General features: G+C 47.8%; 1 protein-coding gene across 1 annotated transcript in view; it reads left to right on the top strand.

Moving 5' to 3' along the window:
• The window catches only part of CERKL (CERK like autophagy regulator), a 514,456-nt gene that overhangs the window by 219,319 nt on the left and 269,722 nt on the right, over positions 1-25,415 (top strand). Inside the window, exon 7 of the mRNA XM_078681475.1 lies at positions 14,520-14,697. Within this exon, the coding sequence (XP_078537601.1) occupies positions 14,520-14,697 (178 nt within the window). The remainder of the gene's footprint in view (positions 1-14,519; positions 14,698-25,415) is intronic.

The following is a 25,415-nucleotide window of genomic DNA, read 5'->3' on the forward strand; positions in this document are numbered from 1 at the left end:
AGATGTATTTTGAGTGGTCAATAAAAAATCATTAAATGAAAGAATGCACTGGATATGCAGGTGCACTGAGAGTTCAGAGTTCAATTGCAACATTGTTGTGTGAACTTGCAAACACCAGAGGTATTCCAGGAGGTGGTTGCTATGGAAAATAGGCAGAAAGGGCAGAGGGGGAAGGGTTTTCATTTGAAAAAAAGTGAGGGGAGAGTTTTGATTGGGTGACATGAGAAATATGTGTGAAGAATTACAGCATTTCTGTGCTTTTGATAGCTGCAGACTCTGGAGTGCATACCTTTTGCTCTGCTGAAGACAAATTGGTGTGTTTCTGAGACTGTTTTCAAACTCAAAGTATTTGCTAAGGTGAGAAAATATTTCTTTAATTTAGATAGAGAATAGTGTGCTTTAAGGAGAAAATTATGATTTATGTGGCGCAAATTGCTTGTAAATATGCTCTCACATGTGTATGGAAAATTTTGATTTTGAATGTTTGTGTTACATAGCCATGTTAAAAGTGACCCAACCATGCTGGAAAGGCAATCAAAAAATGCTTTCATGTGTTTTAATGACATTTTAAGTGCTGCATCCTTTGTGTTTCTGAATATATATGTATATATATATATATATATATATATATATATATATATATATATATATATATATATATATATTCATTGAAAAAACCATAGGTTATAGACCATATATAGTTAGGAATTAGCATTTACAAAACCTTGAAAATTCACTGAAAGAACCATAGGTTATAGACCATATATAGTTAGGAATTAGCATTTAAAAAACCTTATTTTACTCACACAAAACCAATGAAATTCCATATATAGTTAGTTGTACTAACTATATATCGCGCACCCGCAATCCACTGCTGATCATGTCACATATTAGATCATTCATGACATGGTCAGTGACATCACTGATGACATCACTGATGACATCTCAAATGACATCACTGATGACATCACTGATGACATTTTAAATGACATCACTGATGACATCACTGATGACATCTCAAATGACATCACTAATGACATCACTGATGACATCACTGATGACATCTCAAATGACATCTCAAATGACATCACTGATGACATCTCATTTGACATTACTGATCACATCACTGATGACATCATTCATGTGATAATACGATGAACCTCTTCAGACTCTAATATAACCTTAGATACACTCAGTGTAAACACAGACTCGCAGATTGTCACTCATCCATGAAGTTACACACACACCTAGTCAGTCATGCAAACAATCAATCACACCTCCATTTCCTTAACTATACAGTTAAACACACCTTACTTATTCAAACATATACTAAACATATTTACTCACTTATACAATCCTGGATACAAGAGCACAATGATCCATACAGCCACTCACACATTCACTGGCTCTTATGCACAGTTATTTATATATGTCAACTCTCACATGTACTGTGTTTTACATATGTACTTACTTTGACATGTAGCACTGAGATATCCATTCACTCACCAATACAGTCATGCACACAGTCAACCACCCATACAGCTGTTTCCACATGCACTTTTGAACCCATACATTATGCACAGAGTCATACACCTTCCCAGCCACCCACACACACTCTCAGTTTCCCATACAAATGCTTGGGCAACCAATCAATAACCCATATAGTTACTCATATAGCTACTGATCAACACATGCAGCAGTTTACAGAACAACAGACATAATGATGCACAAATTAAGACAGTTTAGTCACTAACCCATGCACTCAATGAGACACATTTAACCACTCACTCATACAGTCAGTCATGCACCTACTAAATCCTTCATCCAGACACTTATACATCCACTCATTCTTCAATATGTAAGACATATTTTAACTTTACAGAAAAATACAGTCACTGGATGTTGTCATCAGTGATGTCATCAGTGATGTCATTTGAGATGTCATCAGTGATGTCATCAGTGATGTCACTGACCATGTCATGAATGATGTAATATGTGACATGATCAGCAGTGGATTGCGGGTGCGCGATATATAGTTAGTACAACTAACTATATATGGAATTTCATTGGTTTTGTGTGAGTAAAATAAGGTTTTTTAAATGCTAATTCCTAACTATATATGGTCTATAACCTATGGTTTTTTCAGTGAATATATATATATATATATGTATTCACTGAACAAAACAAAAGTTTCAGGGGTGTTATAGTTAGTTGGAGATTTCACACATATATATATTACCTACTGGTGGTCGCCAGTAGGTAGATATATTTGGGACCTATTTTCCAAAGGAAATCCGCAACATTCTATTTGGAATAACTTTGGCGCCGGTTGATTAATCTTCGTGAACTTCTCAAAACTGATGGGCAGGTCCACTCCGCTCCTATCCTGAAAGTCTCAGGGTGATTCGTGAAGCGGGGGCTGAGAAAAAAGGGGGGTCCCAAAACGTGTTTTCCCCATGCAATTTTACATAGGGACGTTTAGCCGCAGCTACAGCCCGAACTGCTGAATGGAATAACATCAAATTTGGCAAAGAGGTAGTCCTCAGTTCATACTCTTGCCTTTTGCTTAAATGGTGTCAATCTGTTCAGTAGTTTTTTAGATATTAAAGGAAAAAAGTAAATATATATCTGGGCGGAGCCTAACAACACATCTCATTGTGAGATCTGATTGGCTGTCAGCACTTCATCCAAGAAGTTTTGGCAGCCATCCTGGGACCAATATACATGATATCACCTCATTAAAAAGCATTGCAGTTAATAGAAGGTTTTAAGACTTTAGTTACACTATAAATCATTTGTTGATGGTACCATACTCATTTTAGGAATTGTGGTGTGTTCTACAGTGATTTTACCATGTGAAAAAGGCTTCTGCTGGGATATCATGAATCATGTTTGAGAGAAAACTATTTTCTCATGCTTGTCCCCTAGAGGTTTGGAAGGTGCTCCAGAAGCTAAAATGAGAGCATATTTTCTGTAAATTCACATTATCTTTCTCAGTCATGCGATAATGAAGTCTGACATTCTCAGTAAAACATGTACACCCAACAAGGGCAGAGACTGTCAGATGATTCCTTTGTGTTCTACTGCAGCTTCCCAGAGTGTTCTAAAGAACTAGAGCGCTAACAGCCTTACTATTGACAAAATTGTGGCACACCTGAAGCCATCTTGATTGGAATAAACTGGTAACACTTAAAACGTTTAATTTAAAAAGGAACAAAATAAGGGGGTTTATTTTGTCTTAGAAATTATGGTTAGTGCTGTAGAAAGAGAAATTAGGACATGGTTTAAGTGAGATCTCAAATATCTTCCTGTTATATTTCAACAGGAGCATCCTGGCAGTTGATTGGTTTGTGTTCTACTGCAGCTTCCCGGAGTGTTCTAAAGACCAACTAGAGCGCTAACAGCCTTACTAATGACAAAAGTATGGCACACCTGAAGCCATCTTGATTGGGATAAACTGGTAACCCTTAAAACATTTAATTTAAAAAGGAATACAATGAGGGGGTTCATTTTGTCCTAAAAATTATGGTTAGTGCTGTAGGAAGAAAAATTAGTACATGTTTTAAGTGAGATCTCAAATACCTTCCTGTTATATTTCAACAGAAGCAGCCTGGCAGTTGATTCCTTTGTGTTCTACTGCAGCTACCCAGAGTGTTCTAAAGAACAACTAGAGCGCTAACAGTCTTACTTATGACAAAAGTATAGCACACCTGAAGCCATCTTGATTGGAATAAACTAGTAACACTTAAAACATTTAATTTAAAAAGCAACAAAATGAGGGAGTTAATTTTGTCATAGGAATTATGGTTAGTGTTGTAGAAAGAATAATTAGGGCATGTTTTAAGAGAGATCTCAAATCCTCTTCTTTTTAATTTGAAAATTCTGACATGCAGACTGAACAATTACTTTCAATACCAGCAGTAGACTTCCAGTTAACTCCCTGGTGAGCAACAACCTCTACACAACTCAACCTCTACTGCACTACCCTAAACCCTAAACCACTACCCCCTACAGTAGACAAACACCACTGCGCTTCCCTGAACCCTAAAACACTACCCCCAGCACGAGCCCCTACACTACACAGACACCACTGCACTACCCTAAACCCTAAAACACTACCCCCTACAGTAGACAAACACCACTGTGCTTCTCTGAACCCTAAAACACTACCCCCAGCATGACCCCCTATACTACCAAAACACCACTGCAATACCCTAAACCCTAAATCTACCCCAGCACGACCCCCTACACTTCCCAAACACCACTGTACTACCCTAAACCCTAAAACACTATCCCCTACACTACACAATTACCACTGCACTACCCTAAACCCTAAAACACTACCCCCAGCATGACCCCCTACACTACACAAACACCACTTTACTACCCTACACCCTAAAACACTAGCCCCAGCACAAACCCACAAACACTACACAAACACCACTGCACTACCCTAAACCCTAAATCTACCCCCACCATGACCCCCTACACTACACAAACACCACTGCACTGCCCTAAACCCTAAATCTACCCCCAGCACGACCCACTACACTACACAAACACCGCTGCACTACCCTAAACACTAAAACACTACCCCTAGCATGACCCCTACACTACACAAACACCACTGCATGACCCTAAAACACTACCCCCAGCATTAACCCACAAACACTATGCAAATACCACTGCACTACCCTAAACCCTAAATCTACCCCCAGCACGACCCCCTACACTACCCAAACACCACTGCACTACCCTAAAAACTAAATCTACCCCCAGTACAAACCCCTACACTACCCAAACACCATTGCCCTACCCTAAACCTTAAATCTACCCTAGCACGACCCCTTACACTACCCAAACACCACTGTACTACCCTAAAAGACTACCTCAGCACGACCCCCTACACGTCACAAACCGCACTGCACTACCCTAAACCCTAAATCTAACCCCAGCACGACCCCCTACACATTCACCACTCCACTACCCTAAACCACTACCCCAACACGACCCCCTACACTACCCAAACACCATTGCACTACCTTAAACCCTAAAACACTACCCCCAGCACGACCCCCTACACTACCCAAACACCACTGCACTACCCTAAACTCTAAATCTATCCCCAGCATGACCGCCTACACTACATAAAAACCACTGCACTACCCTAAACACTAAATCTACCCCCAGCACGACCCCATACACTACACAAACACCATTGCACTACCCTAAACCTTAAACCTACCCCAGCACGACCCCTTACACTACCCAAACACCACTGTACTACCCTAAAATACTACCTCAGCACGACCCCCTACACTACACAAACACCACTGCACTACCCTACACTCTAGATCTTCCCCCAGCATGACCCCCTACACTACATAAAAAACACTGCACTACCCTAAACCCTAAAACATAACCCCCAGCACGACCCCTACATTACACAAACACCACTGCACTTCCCAAAACCCTAAAACACTACCCCAGCACGACCCCCTACACTACCCAAACACCACTGCACTACCCTAAACCATAAAACACTACCCCCAGGACGACCCCATACACTACACAAACACCACTGCGCTACCCTGAACCCTAAATCTACACCCAGCACGACCACCTACACTACCCATTTACCACTGCGCTACCCTAAACCCTAAAACACTACCCCTGGCACGACCCCCTACCCTCCCCAAACACTACTGCACTACCCTAAACCTGGAACACTCCCCTTGGCACGACCCCCTACACAACCCAAACACCACTGCGCTAACCTAAACCCTAAAACACTACCCCCGGCACAGCCCCCTACACTACCCAAACACCACTGCCCTGTGGTGCGTTTTAAGTTGAGGAATTAATTCCTCTTCAATCTTGAGGGTCCCTGGGGGCCAACTAGCCGACCAGGTACCTCCAGTATGTGCCAGGGAGCTGCGTTGCAGAGAGGTGTTCTGAGGCCACGCCCCTTTTTATACCTCTCTGCAACGCAGCTCTGTGGCGCTTACTGGAGGTAGCTGGTGGGCTAGCTGCACCCCAGGGACCCTCAGTATTCAAGTAGAGTTAATCCCCCAACTTAAAACGCGCCACAGGGCACGTTTGCACAGTGGTAAAGGGAGGGGGCGGGCCTGAGTTCACATGTGTGCAAACACACCCTGTGGCGCAGTTTAAGTTGGGGAATTAATTCCTTGTTAATCCTGAGGGTCCCTGGGGGCCAACTTGCCCACCAGGTACCTCCAGTAAGCGCCACGAAGCTGCGTTGCAGAGGGTTCTAAAAAGGGGGGAGGCCTCTGAACACCTCTCTGCAACGCAGCCTCCTGGCGCATACAGGAGGTACCTGGTGGGAATTAATTCTCTAACTTAAAAAGCGCCACAGGGCGTGTTTGCAGACATATCCCCTCAGGCCACGCCCCCTTCCTTCACCCTGTGGTGCATTTTAAGTTGGGGAATTAATTCTCTTTCAATACTGAGAGTCCCTGAGGGCCAAACAACCCAACAGGTATCTCCAGTATGCGCCAGGGAGCTGTGTTGCAGACAGGTGTTCAGAGGCCACGCCCCTTTTTACACCTCTCTGCAACGCAGCTCTGTGGCGCTTACTGGAGGTACTTAGTGGGCTAGTTTGACCCTAGGGATCCTTAGGATTGAAGGGGACTTAATCTCTCAACTTAGAACGGTGTCAGGGTGTATTTACACAATGGTGAAGGGAAGGGACGGGCCTGACGTGATCAATCAGGCAATTTGTAGAGCGCGCTACTCACCCGCTAGGGTCTCAAGGCGCTGGGAGGGTGGGGGGTCCGCTACTGCTCGAATAGCCAGGTCTTGAGTTGTTTCCTGAAGGAGAGATGGTCCTGGGTTAGTCGTAGGTGGATGGGGAGGGAGTTCCATGTCTTGGCCGCCAGGTAAGAGAAGGATCTTCCTCCGGCGGTGGCTCTGCGAATACGTGGGATGGTGGCGGGGGCGAGGCTGGTCGAGCGGAGTTGGCGGGTGGATGTGTAGAATGTGAGGCGGATGTTGAGGTACTTGGGGCCCAAGTCGTGGAGAGCCCTGTGTGCGTGGGTGAGGAGTCTGAACGTGATTCTCTTGCTGACGGGGAGCCAGTGCAGGTCTCTCAGGTGGGCAGAGATGTGGTTGTGGCGGGGGATGTCCACGATGAGTCGCGCAGAGGCGTTCTGTATGCGCTGGAGTCTTTTCTGAAGTTTGGCTGTGGTTCCCGCGTAGAGGGTGTTCCCGTAGTCCAATCGGCTTGTGACGAGGGCCTGGGTGACCGTCTTCCTGGTTTCGGTGGGGATCTATCGGAAGATCTTGCGGAGCATGCGCAGGGTGTTGAAGCAGATGACGAGACGGCGTTGACTTGTTTGGTCATCGTGAGGGAGGAGTCCAGGATGAAACCCAGGTTGCGTGCGTGGTCCGTTGGTTTGGGGGCGGTGCCCAGGGCAGGGGGCCACCAGGAGTCGTCCCAGGCGGAGGGGGATGATCCCAGAATGAGGACTTCCGTCTTGTCTGAGTTCAGTTTCAGGCGGCTGGTCTTCATCCACTCTGCGACGTCTTTCATTCCTTCCTGAAGGCTGGCTCTGGCTGTGGCGGGGTCGTTGGTGAGGGAGAGGATCAGCTGGGTGTCTTCAGCGTAGGACATGATGTTAAGGTTGTGTTGGCGTGCGATGGGGGTTTATGTAGACGTTGAAGAGGGTGGGGCTGAGCGAGGATCCTTGAGGTACGCCGCAGATTACTTCGGTGGCCGCGGATCGGAACGGGGGGAGGCGGACTGTCTGGGTTCTTCCGGTGCCTTCCCTTGGATTCCGGTGTTTCTGAGGTGCTGTATTAGCGTGCGGTGGCATACTGTGTCGAACGCTGCTGAGAGATCCAGGAGGATGAGGGCAGCTGTTTCCCCGTTGTCAAGCAGGTATCTGATGTCGTCGGTAGCTGCGATGAGGGCGGTCTCTGTGCTGTGGTTGGCTCGGAAACCGGACTGTGAGGGGTCGAGGGATCCGTTTGTCTCGAGGAAGTCGGCGAGTTGTTTGTTGACGGTCTTCTCGATGACTTTGGTAGGAAAAGGGAGGAGCGAGATGGGGTGGAAGTTCTTGAGGTCCGTGGAGTCCGCGGTGGGTTTCTTCAGGAGGGCGCTGAGCTCTGCATGTTTCCAGCTCTCCGGGAAGGTGGCGATGGCGAAGGAGATGTTGATGATGTCTCGGAGTTGGGGTGCGATGATGGAGTCGACCTTGTTGAAGACGTGGTGAGGGCAGGGGTCGGTAGGGGATCCGAAGTGGATGGTGTTCATCGTGTGGGTGGTGTCTTCGGTGCTGACCGGGGTCCAGTTGCAGAGGGTGGTGGTGGGGGGCGCTGGTTCGGTGGTTGGGTGCGTGGTCTGTGCGCCGAAGCTATTGTGTATGTCGCCGATACTGCGGTGGAAGAACGAGGCGAGTGAGTCGCAGAGGTCTTGCGAGGGTGTGATGTCGTCGTTGCAGGCGCTGGGGTTGGAGAGCTCTCTAACGATGCTGAAGAGTTCCTTGCAGTTGTGGGTGTTGTTGTCCAGTCGTTCTTTGAATGATGTCCTTTTGGTGGTGCGGATCAGCTGGTGGTGTATGCGGGTGGCATTCTTGAGGGCTGTCATGTTTTCTGTAGTGTGATCGTGGCGCCAGGCTTTCTCGAGGGTGCGGCAGTTTTTCTTGGAGGTTTTGAGTTTGTTGGTGAACCACGAGGCTTTCTTGCTGCTGGGTCTGCTGGGAGGGTTCTTCAGTGGTGCGAGGTCATCGGCGCAGATGGAGAGCCACTGTGTGAAGTTGCGGGCTGCTTCGTTGGGGTCCGTTGTGTTGGCGGGAGGGTTCTGGCTGAGGGAGGTGGTGAGCTGGTCGGCGGGGATCTTGCTCCAGCTCCTGCGGGGAACCTGTTGCGGGTGGTGGTGGGTCGAGGTTCTCCTGAAGTTGAAGTTGAAGTGGACGCAGCTGTGATCAGTCCAGTGTAGTCCGGCGGAGTGGCTGAAGGAGATGTGCTTGCTGGAGGAGAAGACGGGGTCAAGCGTGTGGCCGGCTTAGTGGTTGGGGGTGTTCACCAGTTGCTTGAGTCCGAGGTTGGCGAGGTTGTCCAGCAGGGAGGTGGTGTTGCTGTCATTGTTGTTCTCCAGGTGAAAGTTGAGGTCCCCTTGGAGGATGTAGTCTGAGGAGGTGAGGGCATGCGGGCTGATGAAGTCTGCGATGGCTTCGCTGAATTGAGTGCGTGGTCCCGGGGGTCTGTAGATGTGAGTACCTCTGAGGGTGGTGTTGGGGTCGGTGTGTATCTGGAAGTGAAGGTGCTCGGCGGCGGTGAGGGTGTTGTCCGAGTTGGTCGTGATGCGGATGGTGTTTCTGTGAACGATGGCAATGCCTCCTCCGGTTTGGTTGATGCGGTCCCTCCGGGTGATCTTGTAGCCTTCCGGGATGGCTATGGCGATGTCAGGGGCTGAGGAGGCGTTCATCCAGGTTTCCGGGAGGAAGGCGACGTCTGGTGATGTTGTGTCGAGGAGGTTCCAGAGTTCGACGGCGTGTCTGTGGACGGAGCGGGTGTTGAGCAGGATGCACTTGAGGTGGTTGTTGCTGGTGTCTGGCCTTGCGGGTGCGGTGCAGGTCCGGAGGCAGGTGAACTTGCAGGCTTTGCAGGTGAAGGGTCCGTGGGTGCGTTTCGGGGTGGCTCGGTAGCAGGCGGGGTTCCGGCCGGCGTTGAGGGTAGCGGCATCGTAAGTCCATCGTGTGGGCTGGGCTGGCAGCGTCGGGGGCCAGGGGTCCTGGCGCTGGGCGCGGTCCAGGCGTGGACGGGCATCGACGGGCGTAGACGGGCTTGCCTTAGGCAGATGTCATCAGTGATATCACTTACCATGTCATGAATGATGTAATCATCAGCAGTGGATTGCAGGCGCCCGAGTTATAGTTAGTACAACTAACTGTATCGGAGGAATTTAAATGGTTTTGTACGAGTGAAATGTCCAGCTAACTATAACACCCCTAAAACCTATGTTTTTTACATTGAATACACTAGAGACAGCAGAACAGAAATACCTAGTCAAGAAAGGGAAGATCTGATACATAAAAATAAGGCATCTCAATCCAAACCTGACAAACATAATGATGGCACGCCCAGAATGATCACTGGCTACAGCACATATCATTCTAATCTGCGCACTGACCCCACCAAAGGGGCCTCTTGTGCCAAACTCCCCCAACTGACTTTCAGAAGGGCTAAGTCTATGAAACAGGAGCTAGTAAGAAACAGCACCCTCACATGAAAAAGGTCCCACCTGGCTGAAATCCCAAAAAGGCTTCTACAAGTGCAGTAAATGCAAGGCCTGTAGACATGGTACCAACACAAAGACAGTTCCCTTACCTCTTAGAAAGACACCACTGGAAATCAGGGAGCACTTTACGTGAAAAACCGATTTTGCTGTATATGTTTTGGTTTGCGCTTGCAAAAAACTATATGTGGGGAGCACCATTCACCCAGCACATGTGAGGATCCTTCAACACCTACGGACTATAGCCAACGACGATCCCGCATACCCAGTGGCCAGGCACATCAACATACAGCATGGAGGGAAAAACAGAAGACCTGACATACTTTGTCATGGACAGTGTCAAAAAGAACGCCAGGGAGGGGTAACCGTCAACTGCCACTAAGAAGATTAGAGTCCAGATATATTATTCTTCTGGACAGCAAAGCACCAAATGGCCTGAATGCTGATGAGTCAATGAGTGGCCACCTCTAACTTACACTCATACCTCTGAAACACAGTATAGCAGCACCCTCCCAATCCCTGACCCGCTCCCCCCTAACATCCATCTCACATGTATATATACCAAACACCAAACAAACCCCCCTTTACCTTCCACGTAACCCCTTCCAAATTATCACTTTTGAAAATTTGGATATTCATGCACATTATACACAGACTACCAGAGACCACAACTACACAACCACGAGCACTCCCAATGGGTGTCCCTAATGGCATCACAGACCCGTGGGCCCTAGTTGCTGTAAAGTCTATTGCCCACTTGGGCACAATCCCCCACTGATTTTTGTGGAATCTTCCAGCAACATATTAGTATAATCCAGGAATACTATTCTAGTAAGACACAAGACACCCGTGGGCTCGTATACATACATGAGCAATGAAATGTTACCCATACATAAAATCGAGTTGGCATGTGGTGTGTTATATATTTATTTATTTAACAAGAATTCTTTTGTCACAGTATAAGTGTGTATACAGGTTTGTGCCTTATCTAACAAATGTGTGTACATTTATATTTAAATGATTTGGATTCTCCTAACAATATCCTTTGAATTGGAAGAAACACTGCACAAACTCACCATGACCAGCATTTTTCTGTTGTATGTATTTCTTCCATTGCCTTGGTCGTGAAGTCGGTAACCATGACAATTCACTTTCGTTTACACCATTTTGTCTATAATGCACTGCACTGTAGTGAGTAGCGATGTTGTGAGCAAGGTGGACACGTCCGCCGAAACGCGTCATCCATCACAAAAGGAATAAACACTTATCCTTGAGAGCACCGCAACCCAAGGAGTCAGTGCCTGTTTTTTCATTGTTCAAACCAGGATTGGCAACAATATATATAACTGCCACAGTGATTCCAGTTGAACGAGGCACAGGTGTGCAATAAATCTACTTCAGATGAGCCAGTACAAAAAGACACTCTGGATTGCAGCGTCAGTGGCAACTTGAAAGGCTTTGCATCTGACGAAGGCGAAAACTGAAACGTGTTATGCTACCCTTTCAACAGTGCATTTTTAAAACCCGCCGTGCCCCTTGTCTGCCTGGAATGAGGAGGACTATTTTTGCATTTTTAGCGCGCTGCCATACGCGCAGGGGTGGCCCTTTCGTAAATTGTTATGGGCTATGGTGACTACCCAGACCGCCTCGCACCCTGTGAACCAGAGACACTGCTATCAGTGATAGTCTGCGAATTCGTGGAGCGACATCACTACTTCAAAATTTATAAGAGAGTTTTCATGTAGCATGGCGTAATGGTTCAGTCCACATCAGTCACTGGCTCTCATATCTCTTGCCCTATGAAAGGTGGCATTTTCTGATCACATTGTGTACATTCACCTGAAAATTAGTGTGCTTCAATGTCAGGGCTGATTGGCCAGTCCTTTAGTATAGACTTTTCTCCTTTTATATTTTCCCTTTCATTTCTTTGCTTCGCCTGTTTTTATTTGAATGGTTCTGCAGCTCTCCAGCCAGTACTAATGAGTCGCCTACTTGCAGCTCATTTCATCTGCAGTCGGCCACTTCTCACATAGCTACTTCCTCCAAACTAGGAGACCATTATGGAATGCTTTTGTCCATAGTGTATCATTGTTTTACCATTCCAAGCTGGCGAACATGTTGGTTCTATATGTGGCGTCCCTGCTTGAACTTTAAAAAACAATAGACTATTTGCATTACCTTTGCAAGATGGACACCCACTGCTATGATTAGTTTCATTATTGCAAACATATACTTGCTGGGTTTAGGTGGCAGCATGTTTTCTGGTTTTTTGTACTTCTATTTTAATTTATCTTACATATTTTATTGAGTTTGTGTGTGTTTTATTGTGGTTGTTCAGAGGGTGAATGCAAGAATGAGTCAATGGATGCATGAGTGCAAAGATGAGGGACAGACTGCATATAGTATGACTTATTAAGCACCCAAACCCATCAATGACACGAAAGGCACTTTCATACATAAGCCAGAACTATTGGCATTGCCAATACCTACTCCACTAGCGTGCTATCTCACCCTCTGACTTTCGGAGGCAAATTAATGGACACAGTTGCTTGGACTGCCCCAAAATACTTGATTCTTATATGACATCTGGGAAAATATTCCTATCACCAGAATGTGTAACATAACTGCTGCTGGCTGCCTGCATCTTCTTCATTGGTGTAGCAGGGAGACCAGACTTATAGAACCCCCCCCCCCCCAACAACTGAATGGTGGGTCGCTGACTCTACAAATCTCCCCTCTCTTCACTTACCCCAGAGCGAGTGGAACACGGAAACAGAACCGCTCTGGAAAACCCAAAGCTACACGGAAGGAAACGGCTCCTTCAATTGGGCATACTCGGAGTTCGAAGCCCCACCCCTGGATGAAGCACGCCCAACCGGGTTGGACAAGAAGGAGGAAGGACGAGAGTCGGTGTGTGATGACACAGAGGAGGTAGTTTGTGTGGTGTTTGGGGAACGAGAAAGGAGTGGAGAAGGAGCTGACAGAGAAACGGAGACTGGAGTGGGAAGAGCGGTAGGAGTTGAGGCGCAAGGAGGCCACCGTCCCCACGAGTCGCTCAGCCACACTCCCAGAGGGGTGTGGCTCAGTCAGGTATGGCAACGTGTGTCTAGCTGGGTGGGGAGGCGGGGAGACTCCGCTAACAGCTAGTCCGTTTGGTTGAAGTACCAGCGCCTGTGGGACCAGAGTTGTAAATACTTTGCGTCACTCCCTTTGAATTCTCCCTCCCCTACCTATGTCACACTTCCCTCACTGTCATTCACCGACGTCCATCGTGTAAAGTCCCCTTGTATATTCACTTGAACAGCGGTGATCCCTCACTCCTTGGTTCCCCCTTGGGCATTGTACGTAGAGGACTGTTGCCTGACGGCCCCTAATCCTTTCTCTCCTGCATGACCTACGGTGGAGAAACCCAGGCTAAACAGACGAGAGTGGGCCCCACGAGGAGAATATCTTCTGGAGAAGACCCCCGGGTACAGCTGCAACAACGGACCCAGCTAGAATTTCCCCGGAAAGACTTACTTCAAAGAACAATAAAATTAAAGCCATATCTACCTTGGTCCAGTCTCCGGTCCCTTCCTTCTACCCCGCCACAATTGGTAACCCTTTTACATTATTAAGGCTAGTCACAAGTTATTACCCCTTTGATAGCTTATAACCTAGTTTGGGTATTAAGAAAGATCTGGGTTCTTTGTAAACATGTAATAACACTGTCTGACCCAGACTCTAAATATTAGAAAATTTCAAAACTCGAACAAAGTGGGAACTGATTGTTAAGGCATCTGCGGGATTTGTTGGTGAAATCGATGTCTCAGCCTCTGGAGAGTCTGCATATCTCTGATATTAAGGTGATCTTTCTCATGCTCCACCCATAGATGTAGAGGAACTATACAACTCTTCTTCAAATTTACCTTCCCGTGATGAACTCCTTGGGACTGTTTGATGTTATATTTCAAGAGGTAGTCATACGAAACATATAACCTAGAATGAAATAGGTTCCATTTCTGTCATCACTGAAGTCACTCATGTAGCTAAAATTGTAAACCTCAATAGAAGTTTAACATTATAAGCATGTTATGCCTCGCTGGTGGTTTCCACAAATAATCTTAATGTTTGCTGCTGGGGGCCTGCGAAACTTACCTTTTCTGTTTGCCTAAGTCCATGAATTTTTGTTAGTAGTTCTTTGTCTTCATTAATCTGTCTGTGCTATTTGCTTAACCTCAAATTCACTTTTAATATTTGCCTGTTTACATTATTATTTCAGGGCATACCCAACCTGTAGATGTCTGCACATTCAGTGCTAATGACAGACTACTACGCTTTGGTTTCTCATCCATGTTCGGTTTTGGTAGTAGAGCTCTAGCCCTGGCAGAAAAGAATCGATGGATGCCATCGAGCCGGAGGACAGACTTTGCTGTACTTCGAACTCTAGCAAAGCTCAAGTAAGGCAATGATTTGTCGTGTGGGTGAAATGTTTTTCCTTGAATTAAACAATTCTTTAGCACTAATACAAGGTTGTTAATTCTGATTCAAATAACGTATATTCCTGTAGGTCAAATACATTACATTTTTCAAAATACATTTTTATTTCATATTTTCCAAAACGGTGAACCACTTTACAATACACTACAGTAGACCAGAGCAATAGGAGCACACGAGTTCAAACCTGTTGCATAATCACCTCCCATCACACTTTTAGCCTCTTTAAACCTAAACTTCCCCAAAAGCCTACAGAACACCTAAAGCATCAACCCCTACATTCACCAGCTATCTCCTGAAGTGAACTCTAAAGAATGACCCTTGCCTGGCATATCCAGTCATTCAAACAACTTTAAAACTCTCAAATGAGTTGGACATGTCTGTTCAACATGACTGCTCTCTGTTGTCTCTCCCCAAGTATGGAAGCTCTCTACCAAGTATGGAAGCGGTAACTGCTTTGAAAAACATTGAATTCACTATGTTAGCTTCTCCATTGCCATGATGTTCCACAGCGATTGAAAGCAGTTCTCTATGAACTGGGAATGCCTTCTCTTACACCTTGTTGCAACACTGTTTTGTTGCTATTAGGGGACAGTAAGATTGGAGTAGCAAAGGTTAAGCTAGTTAAACTGTATTTTTATTGCTTTGAAACATAACTTATCACCGTCCAGCCGGCAAGAATTGTTAGAAATGCTGTATAACGAATAATGAATTTGAAGTTTAAACCTAATACGCCCCCATCCCGTGCTGTCATCGGGGAAGATTCTCAAGACGTTGAGGTACATCATGCATGTCAGTTCTCAGAATTCATGCACCAGAAGTTTTATGAATGGCTGCTGTACAGCTTCTTAGGCCTTAAAGTTATTATCTACAGAGACAGTCAGCTTTACTATAGCTAGAATATCCTAGAGGTGGTGCAGCCAAACCACGAATAGAGGCATTGTGTCTTTGCCCCAAAGTGCTAGGACTAATTATGTTGCTGCTACAAGTGCCATAGTCAGCTGTTTGCCCCTGATGGATTTTGGCAATCTGTTAGATGCGAATGATCTGCCCAGTAAGACTGCTCCCAGGTCTCTCAGTATCTGTGTCCTGAAGGCAGAATCCAAGTCAGTAATCACGTCATCTGAGAAACGCTCAAGCTTAGGACAACGCCACAGATGGTGGAGGAGAGATCCCACTGGTCCACAGCCTCTCCAACATAGCTTATCCTTGGCACTATTGCATTTTACCACTTGTCCGGAGTGATGCACCAATATCCTAGTATCTTGTATCGGGTTTCTTGTGTTTGGACATTGAGGGGAAAAGCACGTGCCTTCTCAAACTGTTTACCTTATTCTGTGATTGAGATGTTTTCCTCCCAATTCCTTCTCCCATCTTTGTTGTCCTGGTGTTTAAGTCTGCCGGATGTGTCGATGAGAAACTTATATAGTATAGATATTAGTGCATTTGTCTGGGGCCATTTTTAAACCATCATTCGACTGGGGTAAGAGCCCGGGAAGCTCCTGCCTACATTCTCATGTGCATAGGCCAATACCGCACCTCTGTGTTTGCAAAGCTTTCATGATCTAGAAGGCAACATTTCTGCTGAAGAGACCCAATTAGGAAAGTATCTGCCGTTTTAAACAATAAACCCAACATCAGACATCCCCTCTCCCTCCACTGTCTACAGCATGTCAGTTTAATGGCTGAAGTGAAATAAGTATTGAAAGAAATAAGGGTGAACGGGTAATGGAAAGTGGTGAAGCCTTTCCTGATAGCCACTTTGTGCCAAATGGCTGGAGTAACCCTGGTGACTGGGGATGAGTGCAGGCCCCAGCTTCTCTTCACCCTGTTCAACCATGGGGGTTAACCAGAGTGGAGTTCGCACTGTAAATTGTTAAATAAAGCACCATTGTTTCAAGGACTCTTTTTTTCCCCTACATGACCAGGAAATGCAGCTTAGCAGCTTGGAAATAGGAGATTTATTGCTGAACTAACACTCCCCCTTCTTTGGGGCACTGTACAGGGTTTTGGCCACAATGCGCGGGCCCTTTCCTTTGCCATTTGTAGGAATTGATCAAGCGCTGGAGTTGTTTAAGTGTAGTGGGTGGGACTGAAAGTGCTATAGCTTAAAAAAACCTAAAGAATCTGGGGTAGTACCTTCATCTTGATAACTGCGATTCTGCCCAACCACAAGAATCCTGTGGAAAAAACAGTGTTGAAAATATTGTTGGATAGCGTTGAGAGGGTTAGAATAATTCAGTGTGACCATCTGGGTAGTGGTGTTTGCAATCAGGAAACCCAACAAGCGAACACGGTCAGCTGGCCATGGGATAGCCATGTACTGTATAAGGTGTCTTGCTGTCATGTGAGTGGGTTCAACAGGAGGGCTTCTGGCTTATTTACATTGATTTTATAGCCGAAGACCCTCCAGGAGGATGACTGCGGGCTCAGGGTCCTTCAAGGATGGCATAATATCATATGCACGCATGGTAAGTTTGACTGCGTCTCTGCCAGTGGTAACCCCTTTTATGAGCTCCCTCTGTCTCACTGTGTTGGCAAACGAGTCCAGGGTGAGGGCGAACAGAAGAGGCGACAGGGAGTCCCAGCCCCATGCGCTGTAGGAGCGCCCTCATATAGGTTCAGTCTGTCGAATGACAAAAGGGTGGCATTCTTTTTCTTAAATATTTCTTAGATTTTTGGGTGTTCTCCACTATGTACCTGCATTTTTTGGCATTGTTCTACATTGTCTGCCTGACTTGAAACCTGATTGGTTGGGTTCAATCAGATCTGGTAGATAAGGGCTCAGTCTGGCCCCTAAAATCCCCTTAGGTAGTTTCACGTCTAGGTTGAACAGAGAGACAGGTCTGTAGGATGGACACATGGTTAGGTCTATCCCTGACTTCGGGATAGATAATTTAGCAGCATCATTCATGGTGTCAATGAGGAGACCGTTTTCACCAATTTAATTATATAGCCTGGTAAGGATGAGAGCCAGCGTATCACTATATCATTTAAAGAAGGTGCAGCGTACCCATCTTGTCTTGGGGACTCACTCTTCTTTAATTTAGAGATGGCTGCTATAACCTCTTCAATCTTTATCGAACCATCTAGCTTTTCCCATTTCTCCAGGAGGTGTTCATGGAGGTACTTGGGCACCTTGTATCGGTTCATCACTTCCATGTGCACAGTTGTTGATAATAGGTGTGAAACACATCTGCAGTGGCCTTAGCTTTGTGTACTAGCTGACGCGCGCTGGATCACAGCAGTCTCTGCTGCTCCTGAAGTCATTTTAAGTCTGTGTTTAACTGTATACTTTTCGCCGCATTTTAAAAACTTACTTTCACGTAGCTTGCCAGCACCTGCTTGTACTCCTGCACCCTCTGACGCTCGGCTTCCCGCACCTCCCCGGTCCACCAAGGGATTCTTCCCGATTGATGTGGAGGGAGGTGCAGATTAGTTTAACCATATCCGGGCAATAGGGGAGGAGGGCGCAGCGCTACTGGCTGGCTTCACTCACACCACCCTTAAAACCGGAGGCTCATCATTCGCGCAGCTGACGCGCACTGGATTACAGCAGTCTCTGCTGCTCCTGAAGTCATTTTAAGTCTGTATTTTTTTTTTTTTTTAAGTTTTCAAAACCTTTATTAACAAATAATATTGTGACACTGCTTTAGGCCAACAACCCGGAGGCAAGCAGCTAATTCGGCATAGGAAAGACATAATGATATTCATTGCAATCAGTTTCTGCTTCTACATAAGTATGTCATTTCCCGAAATTATCGATGGTGTGTCATATGATGACAATATCATGCGATACTTGCATTCGGTAGTTTCATAAGGCCGTTACAGTAACGAAAACCGAAGAACAAAACAACCCCAGTTGGCTAGCATTGTAGAGCAGTAATTCAACATCATATCAAAGTAGAGAGCATAGCATCAAGATTTACACACTTCTAAGGAACAGAGCAGACTACCGCCACAGTATCCACCGTCAGTCCAGCACACATCCATAATCATATACCATCCATTCGTCTAGCATCCCAACTCTGGAAGAACCATCAATCATTGAGGCCATTTACACAGTCAGTCGACACACAGGTCCGTTCCTCCACGATTCAACCAGTCAGCCAATGGCGCCCATATATCAGGAGGTCTGGATCTCAAGGGCATTAGCTCCCAATATGATGTCAGTTGGTTCTTACAATATATTGCTGATTTTATCCAGTTCGCTATTGTGGGTGGAGTTCCCCTCTTCCAATGAACAGCTATTTGCCTCTTAGCTAGCAGTAGCAGCATGGCAACTAGTTTACGAGCAGACGTAGGGACCCCTCGCACATACCCTAGCAGTGCCACCAGGGGGTCCGGTGCAATGACTAAGTCCACCATGTTACTTATACATCGAAACACCTCCACCCAATAATCTGATATTTGCTGGCACCCCCACGTTAGGTGGAAGAAATCGGCCATGTCACCGCCACACCTCCAGCATTTTGCCTCGCTCAGCAGACCCATCCTCAGCAGCTGTTTAGGCGTGCGGTAGACTCTATGCAAGTAGTTAAAGTGAATCGGCCTCAACCTATAGTTTGGTGACAGATTCCCCAGCTGCGAGCAACAGTACTTCCGTGTCTGTTCAGGTATCTCAGACCCTAATTCTGCCTCCCAGTCTGATTTCGAGGTGCAGATTAGGATCGGGGCAGTGTTCTGCATTACTTTGTAAATGCGCGTTATTAGTTTACGGGGTGAGTTATTAGAGAGCAAGTCTTCTAACGCAGGAAGCGTGGGGGGAGCTGCAGGAAAATCCGGATATCGAGATCTGTAAGTTGCCCTTAATTGATAGTATAGTAACATGTCTGAGGCAGTGGGAGTGTCGGGTGCACACATATTTTGTAAAGTGAGAAAGGTGTCTCCAGGGTACAAATCTCTAGCTGTAGACAGGCCCCGCTTACGTGCTCTGTCCGTCACACCTCTGTCCGTGAGGGGTCCCAGCAAGGGGTTTCCCCCTAACGGCATCGAGGGGGCAAAGAGTACCGGAATATCCGCCCTCTGTGCCAATTTTGACCAGGCCCATCGCACCGATTCCACCGTGTTGACGTCTGTAGGTGACCTCTTATAGGGATGATAAACTGCGGCGTTCAGAGGTGTGGGCGCAGCCATGTCCACCTCAATTGCAACATGCGGTTGGAACGGAACCGGGTGGTGCCAGTAGTGTAGGTATTGGGCTTGGGCACTGTAGGCATATAGTTCGAAGTCGGGCGCCGCTAGGCCGCCCTGGTCGAACGGGAGCGTCAATAGTTTCCAAGAGACCCAGGGCTGTTTTCCCGCCCACACTAGTTCCAAAATTGCTGTCCGGAGTCGTTTGAAAAAGTGCACAGTTAGAGGCACGGGTATGTTAACAAATAAATATAGAAATTTGGGCAATACGACCATTTTGGTTATTGCTATGCGCCCCGTGAGGGAGAGTGGTAGTGTCTTCCGTCTTTTAACCTTCCCTTCCAGCCAGTCCATGGTCATCTCATAGTTGGCCAGCCGAATTTCTTGTGTGGACCTGCTGAACCAGATGCCCAGGTATTTAATCTCAGTGGTCGCCCACTCAATCGGGTAAGCTGTGTCACATCGCTTGGTTTCATCGGTAAGCGGCAGCATCACCGGTTTCCTCCAATTTATCAAAATGCCAGATAAGCCTCCATATCGCACAAACTCTCTCATTAAAGGATCAAAATTCTCCTCTGGGTTAGTCATGTAGATTGTCATATCGTCAGCGTACATTGATATTAGTAGGCCGCGCGATGTAAAACCTATGCTGCGATGTGTGTGATGTTGCTGCAGTCTGGCCGCCAAGGGCTCGGTGGCAATAGCGAAAAGGAGCGGCGACAAGGGACACCCCTGTCTTGTGCCCCGCGAGATGGAAAACAGGTCAGAGCAATGGCCATTTACGTTGACGCGTGCCAGAGGGTTAGTGTAAAGTAATTTAATGCGCTGTATAAACAACGGGCTGAATCCCATGCGTGTGAACAGGGCAAAAAGAAACCGCCGTTCCAAGGAGTCAAACGCCTTGGTGGCGTCAAGCAGTGCAGCAGCCGCTTTGCATTCAGGGCTCAGGTAGTGTAAGAGGCCAAAAAGCACTCGCAGGTTGTGAGAGGTCGAGCGACCCGGCACGAAGCCGGACTGGTCACACAAAGCTATTTGGGGCAGCATGGGCTTCATTCTGTCGGCTAAGAGCCTGGCATATATTTTGGCATCCAGGTTTATGAGTGAGAGGGGTCGGTAGGAATCCGGACAGGACGGATCTTTGTTCGGCTTAAGTAACGTGATTATCATGGCCTCACGGAGCGTGGGTGGCAGCACTCCGTTATCTACAGCTTCCTGAAAGACCCCGTGCAATCGGGGGGCTACAATGTCGATGTATTCCTTATAAAAGGCCGCCGTTAGACCATCTGGGCCAGGTGCCTTATCCGCCGGCATACTCGTGATCACAGCTCGGATATCTTCCACATCAAACGGAAGATCCATATATTGTCTCGCCCCATTATTGAACCAAGCCAGGCTAATCGTATCGAGATACATCTCTATATCCGAGTCCTCTGGACTTGTCGGAGATGTGTACAGTGATTTATAGAAAGCCGTCATGGTGTTCAGTATGTCTCGCGGGGTGCGCGCGGTGACACCACACGAGTCCGTTAGTTCTGTAATAAAGCCCGCGCCCCTGGGTGCACGCAGCAATGACGCAAACGTTTTTCCGGCTCGCTCGCCCTCTCCATATCTCCTAGCCAGAGTATACTTATTGAGAAAGGCCGTTTCCCTCTCAGCTTCCTCCTGATATTTCGTCAGTGTGTCCCTGAATGCTCCCTGAGTCGACGGGTTCGGGGACCGGGCTATCTCCTCCTCAAGTTTCACAAGTTCTTTCTCCAGGCTCTCCAACGTGCTCCGGATGGATCTGAGAACCCCTGTTTTTAGAGCCATGCAATGGCCTCTAGCAACAGCCTTGAACGCCTCCCATAGTACTCCCGGCGAGTTCAAAGTACTCTGTAAGTTTCACGCGGAGTTCCTCATGGAACACCTGGTCCAGCAGAGCACGGGACGGGAACCTCCAGCTGAAGGGTCGCGCGTAAGCCTGCGGGATCGACATACGGATTCTAACAGGCGCGTGATCTGAAAGGGACCTCGGTAGTGTATCCGCCTCTATGGTTCGAGTGTGTAAATCTTTTAAAAGCAGCCAATAGTCTATGCGCGACCAGGCGCGTCTATGTGCGGTTACGCAGGTGCCCATTCGGGTTCCTGGGTGTAGGGCCCTCCAGGAATCAACCAGCCCAGCGTCATCTATGATGTCAGTCAGTGTAGCGGCCGCTCTTGGATGATGTTCTCGAGAAGTGCCCTGTCTGTCATTAGCTGGGGAAAATTACACATTGAAGTCGCCTCCCCAGAGAAGCGCCACGCTGCCACACAGCTGGGCCCTATGCCATACAGTGTGGAAAAAGGAGGGACTGTCAGTATTGGGGCCATATACATTTACTATCAATGTTTGTGTGCCAAACAGCGTGCAGAGCAAGATTATAAATCTGCCCTCTGTGTCAATTATTTCTGTGTGAGTGGACCATTGTAACCCTTACGTATCAGAACTGCCACACCTCTAGCGTAGTTAGACAACCACCACACCCCATCTACCATGTTTGAGCACGGATGTCCCTCTAGTGGCTAGGTGCGTTTCCTGCAATAGGCATATATCCACCTCTTTGCGCAACAGGTAGGAGTGTACCAATCTTGCCTTTCTACGATCATTCATACCGCGCACATTCCAGGTAACACATGTGAAAGACTTCACGGTTGAGCAATATACATTATATTTTCCATCACACACATAGACACACCTTCGCCCCTGCACATTCCAGTTTTAACTGATTCATCCTCTAGTTCCCCAGTATAGGATGCGACGAGCAACGATAAACTCCTGAACTGTCCACATTTTCGTACAGCATACGGTTTCAACATTAGCCTCCATACCAGAGTTATGCATAAGCGTGTCTCATCAACAATAATGACTATCTCCGCCCTACTCCTTGATACGTTCAAACTGCTTAGCCAATAATTCCCCCCAATCCCACCCGCAACAACCCCCCAATCAGGTCGTGATGTCATCCCCTCCCTACCCAACAACATACCCAACCATAACAAAGACCAAAGTTCGGGAATCTTCCCAGAGGGTACGCAGGGTGACCGCCACCAACTCCTGCACTTTTGGCAGGGTGGCCGAGCCATCGGCTACAACACCGCATCTCAAGGATCCACCCACGCACACAGCAAGCAAATATACATACATAGGATGGCTCGACTCACGTGACCACAATCGATCTCCAAAGATGGTGAGTGGTATTTTAGTGACAGAAGTCCATCACCGTACAGTCATCTCAATGCTATCGCAAGGAATGTATTCCAAGAGAAAGGGCAAGGACGACAGTGCCATTCAACGTCGCTGAGCCGTTCAGCAGAGTCGCGAGTTTCGGAAGTCGAACGCGGAGTCTGTTCCTTGACCAGTTGTTTTGCATACTGGAGCGCCGCCTTAGCATCCACAAAGTATGAGGGCCTATCTGGGCCGTGGACCCGCAACTTGGCAGGGTAAATGAGGGCATATTTCGTACCAGTCTGTTGAAATATCTTTTTGGCCGGGACAAATTCCCTGCGAGCTGCTTGCACCAGTAGGGTGAAGTCCGGGTACATAGCTATATCATTACCCCGATATTGAATCTTCCCTTTCTCCCGTGCAAGGCGCAGTATCGCATCGCGATCTCTGTAATTCAAGATCCGGGCTAGGATCGGCCTGGGCGGGGCTCCCGGTTTAGGCGTAGGACCCAAAGACCTGTGTGCCCTCTCCACCAGGAACATAGGGGACAGTCCGTCACCAAACAGGTCCTTCATCATTTCTTCAACATAGCGTTCCATATTTGATATGTCTGTGGATTCCGCAATTCCCGTGATCCGTACGTTGTTGCGACGGGACCTCGCTTCCAAATCTTCATTCTTCTGTTGTATCAGGGCCAAGACTTTATCCATGCCTCTCACCTTCTTTTCCAGCTCGGACTGTCCCTCCTCAGTTTCAGTGATGCGTGTTTCCAGAACACTCACCCTGCCGTCCTGTTTATCCATGCGCTTCGTGATGGTGTCCATGCGAGCGGCCATGGTGTCCATTTTGGCATCAATGCTTTGCAAGCCGGATTTAAGTTCCTCAAACATTGTTCTGACATCCGCCGCAGGTAGCTGAGTCGCCACTTCTTCTGCAGAGTCCTTGTCCGCACCCCCCGGGTCGGACGATTTAGGTGGTTTGCTTCTGTCGAAAGTTATTTTGGGCTGACGAGTCTCTGGCTTCCCCATCGCGGGACCTCAGGCCAACGCCCGCGGCGAAAACACCACAGAAGGGCTATCGCAGCGACGAGGGCCCCAGAGCTGCCAGCAAAGTCGCGTGTACCTCGCAAAATGGCCGCCGCAGCAGTGTGTGGTTGAGCGTTGGCTCCCGGTCCCCAATTGCGTAGTAGGCGCCAAATGTCTTTGTCCGCTACCTCCAGTCACCACAGCTTAGCCAGGCGTAGTAGTCGACACCACAGTATCGTGCACTGTAAGGAGATGCGGTCAATAGCAGGCGCTCACCGCGTCCTACTCCCCATCCAGCGGTCAGCGCACTGTGTGTTGCCTCTTGGTGGGCTCAGCAGGACAGCCTTCTCAGTCTCAGTCAGCACCGCGGCAACAAAGTTGGGCAAACAGATCAATGTCCCCGTCTGTGTGCGCCGACGAGGAAAAAATGGCAGCTTCCGCCAGTGATCACGAGCGGGGGAGGTGCCGGTCCTCGCAGTCTCAGCCGCGGACGCCCAGGCACCCCGAAAGCAAGGCAGGTTGACCGTCCAATTTTATGTCCCTTTTAGATCGGCAGCGCACCCCACCGTGCAGCCTCACGGTCAGGAGACCGAAATTCGCCGACTGTAGGCGCTACTCGTGTTAAACCACATCGGCGTCGCAAACAGTTCAGGTGTGCCTCAATGTGCGGAATATGCCGTGCAGTTATTCCGGTGAACTCTCAGTAGTCCGCGACCCACGTGCGCCGTCCGCAGCACGGGGTCCGAGAACCCTCTCAGGTGCAGCACGATCTCGCCTCCGGAGGTCCACGTCACTCCAGTCCCCGGTCTCAGGCCGCCGCGCAGGCCGCACTCCCGATTCAGGATAGAGTTGCACCTTTCTCCGGAGTAGCAATTGTCGCATCGGCCAAACTCCTACCGATCAAAGCCGGATGTTACCGCAAGCTCAGGACATAGGTAGATCCGAAATGCAGCGTGATTTAAGCGGATAAATGAACGGATTTTGCACCCGGCCGGCGGAGCTGCGAGGTTAAGTAGCCATTCCGCTCAGCGGCCAAGCCACGTCCCATTTTAAGTCTGTATTTAACTGTATACTTTTTGCCGCATTTTAAAAACTTACTTTCACGTAGCTTGCCAGCACCTGCCTGTACTCCTGCACCCTCTGACGCTCAATTTCCCGCACCTCCCCGGTCCACCACAGGATTCTTCCCGATTGATGTGGAGGCAGGCGCGAATTAGTTTAACCATTTCCGGGCTAGAGGGGAGGAGGGTGCAGCGCTACCGGCTGGCTTCACTCACACCTCCCTTAAAACCGGAGGCTCATCATTAGCGCAGCTGACGCGCGCTGGATCACAGCAGTC

The sequence above is a fragment of the Lissotriton helveticus genome, chromosome 3_1 (genome assembly GCF_964261635.1).
Source record: "Lissotriton helveticus chromosome 3_1, aLisHel1.1, whole genome shotgun sequence".
Taxonomy (NCBI): domain Eukaryota; kingdom Metazoa; phylum Chordata; class Amphibia; order Caudata; family Salamandridae; genus Lissotriton; species Lissotriton helveticus.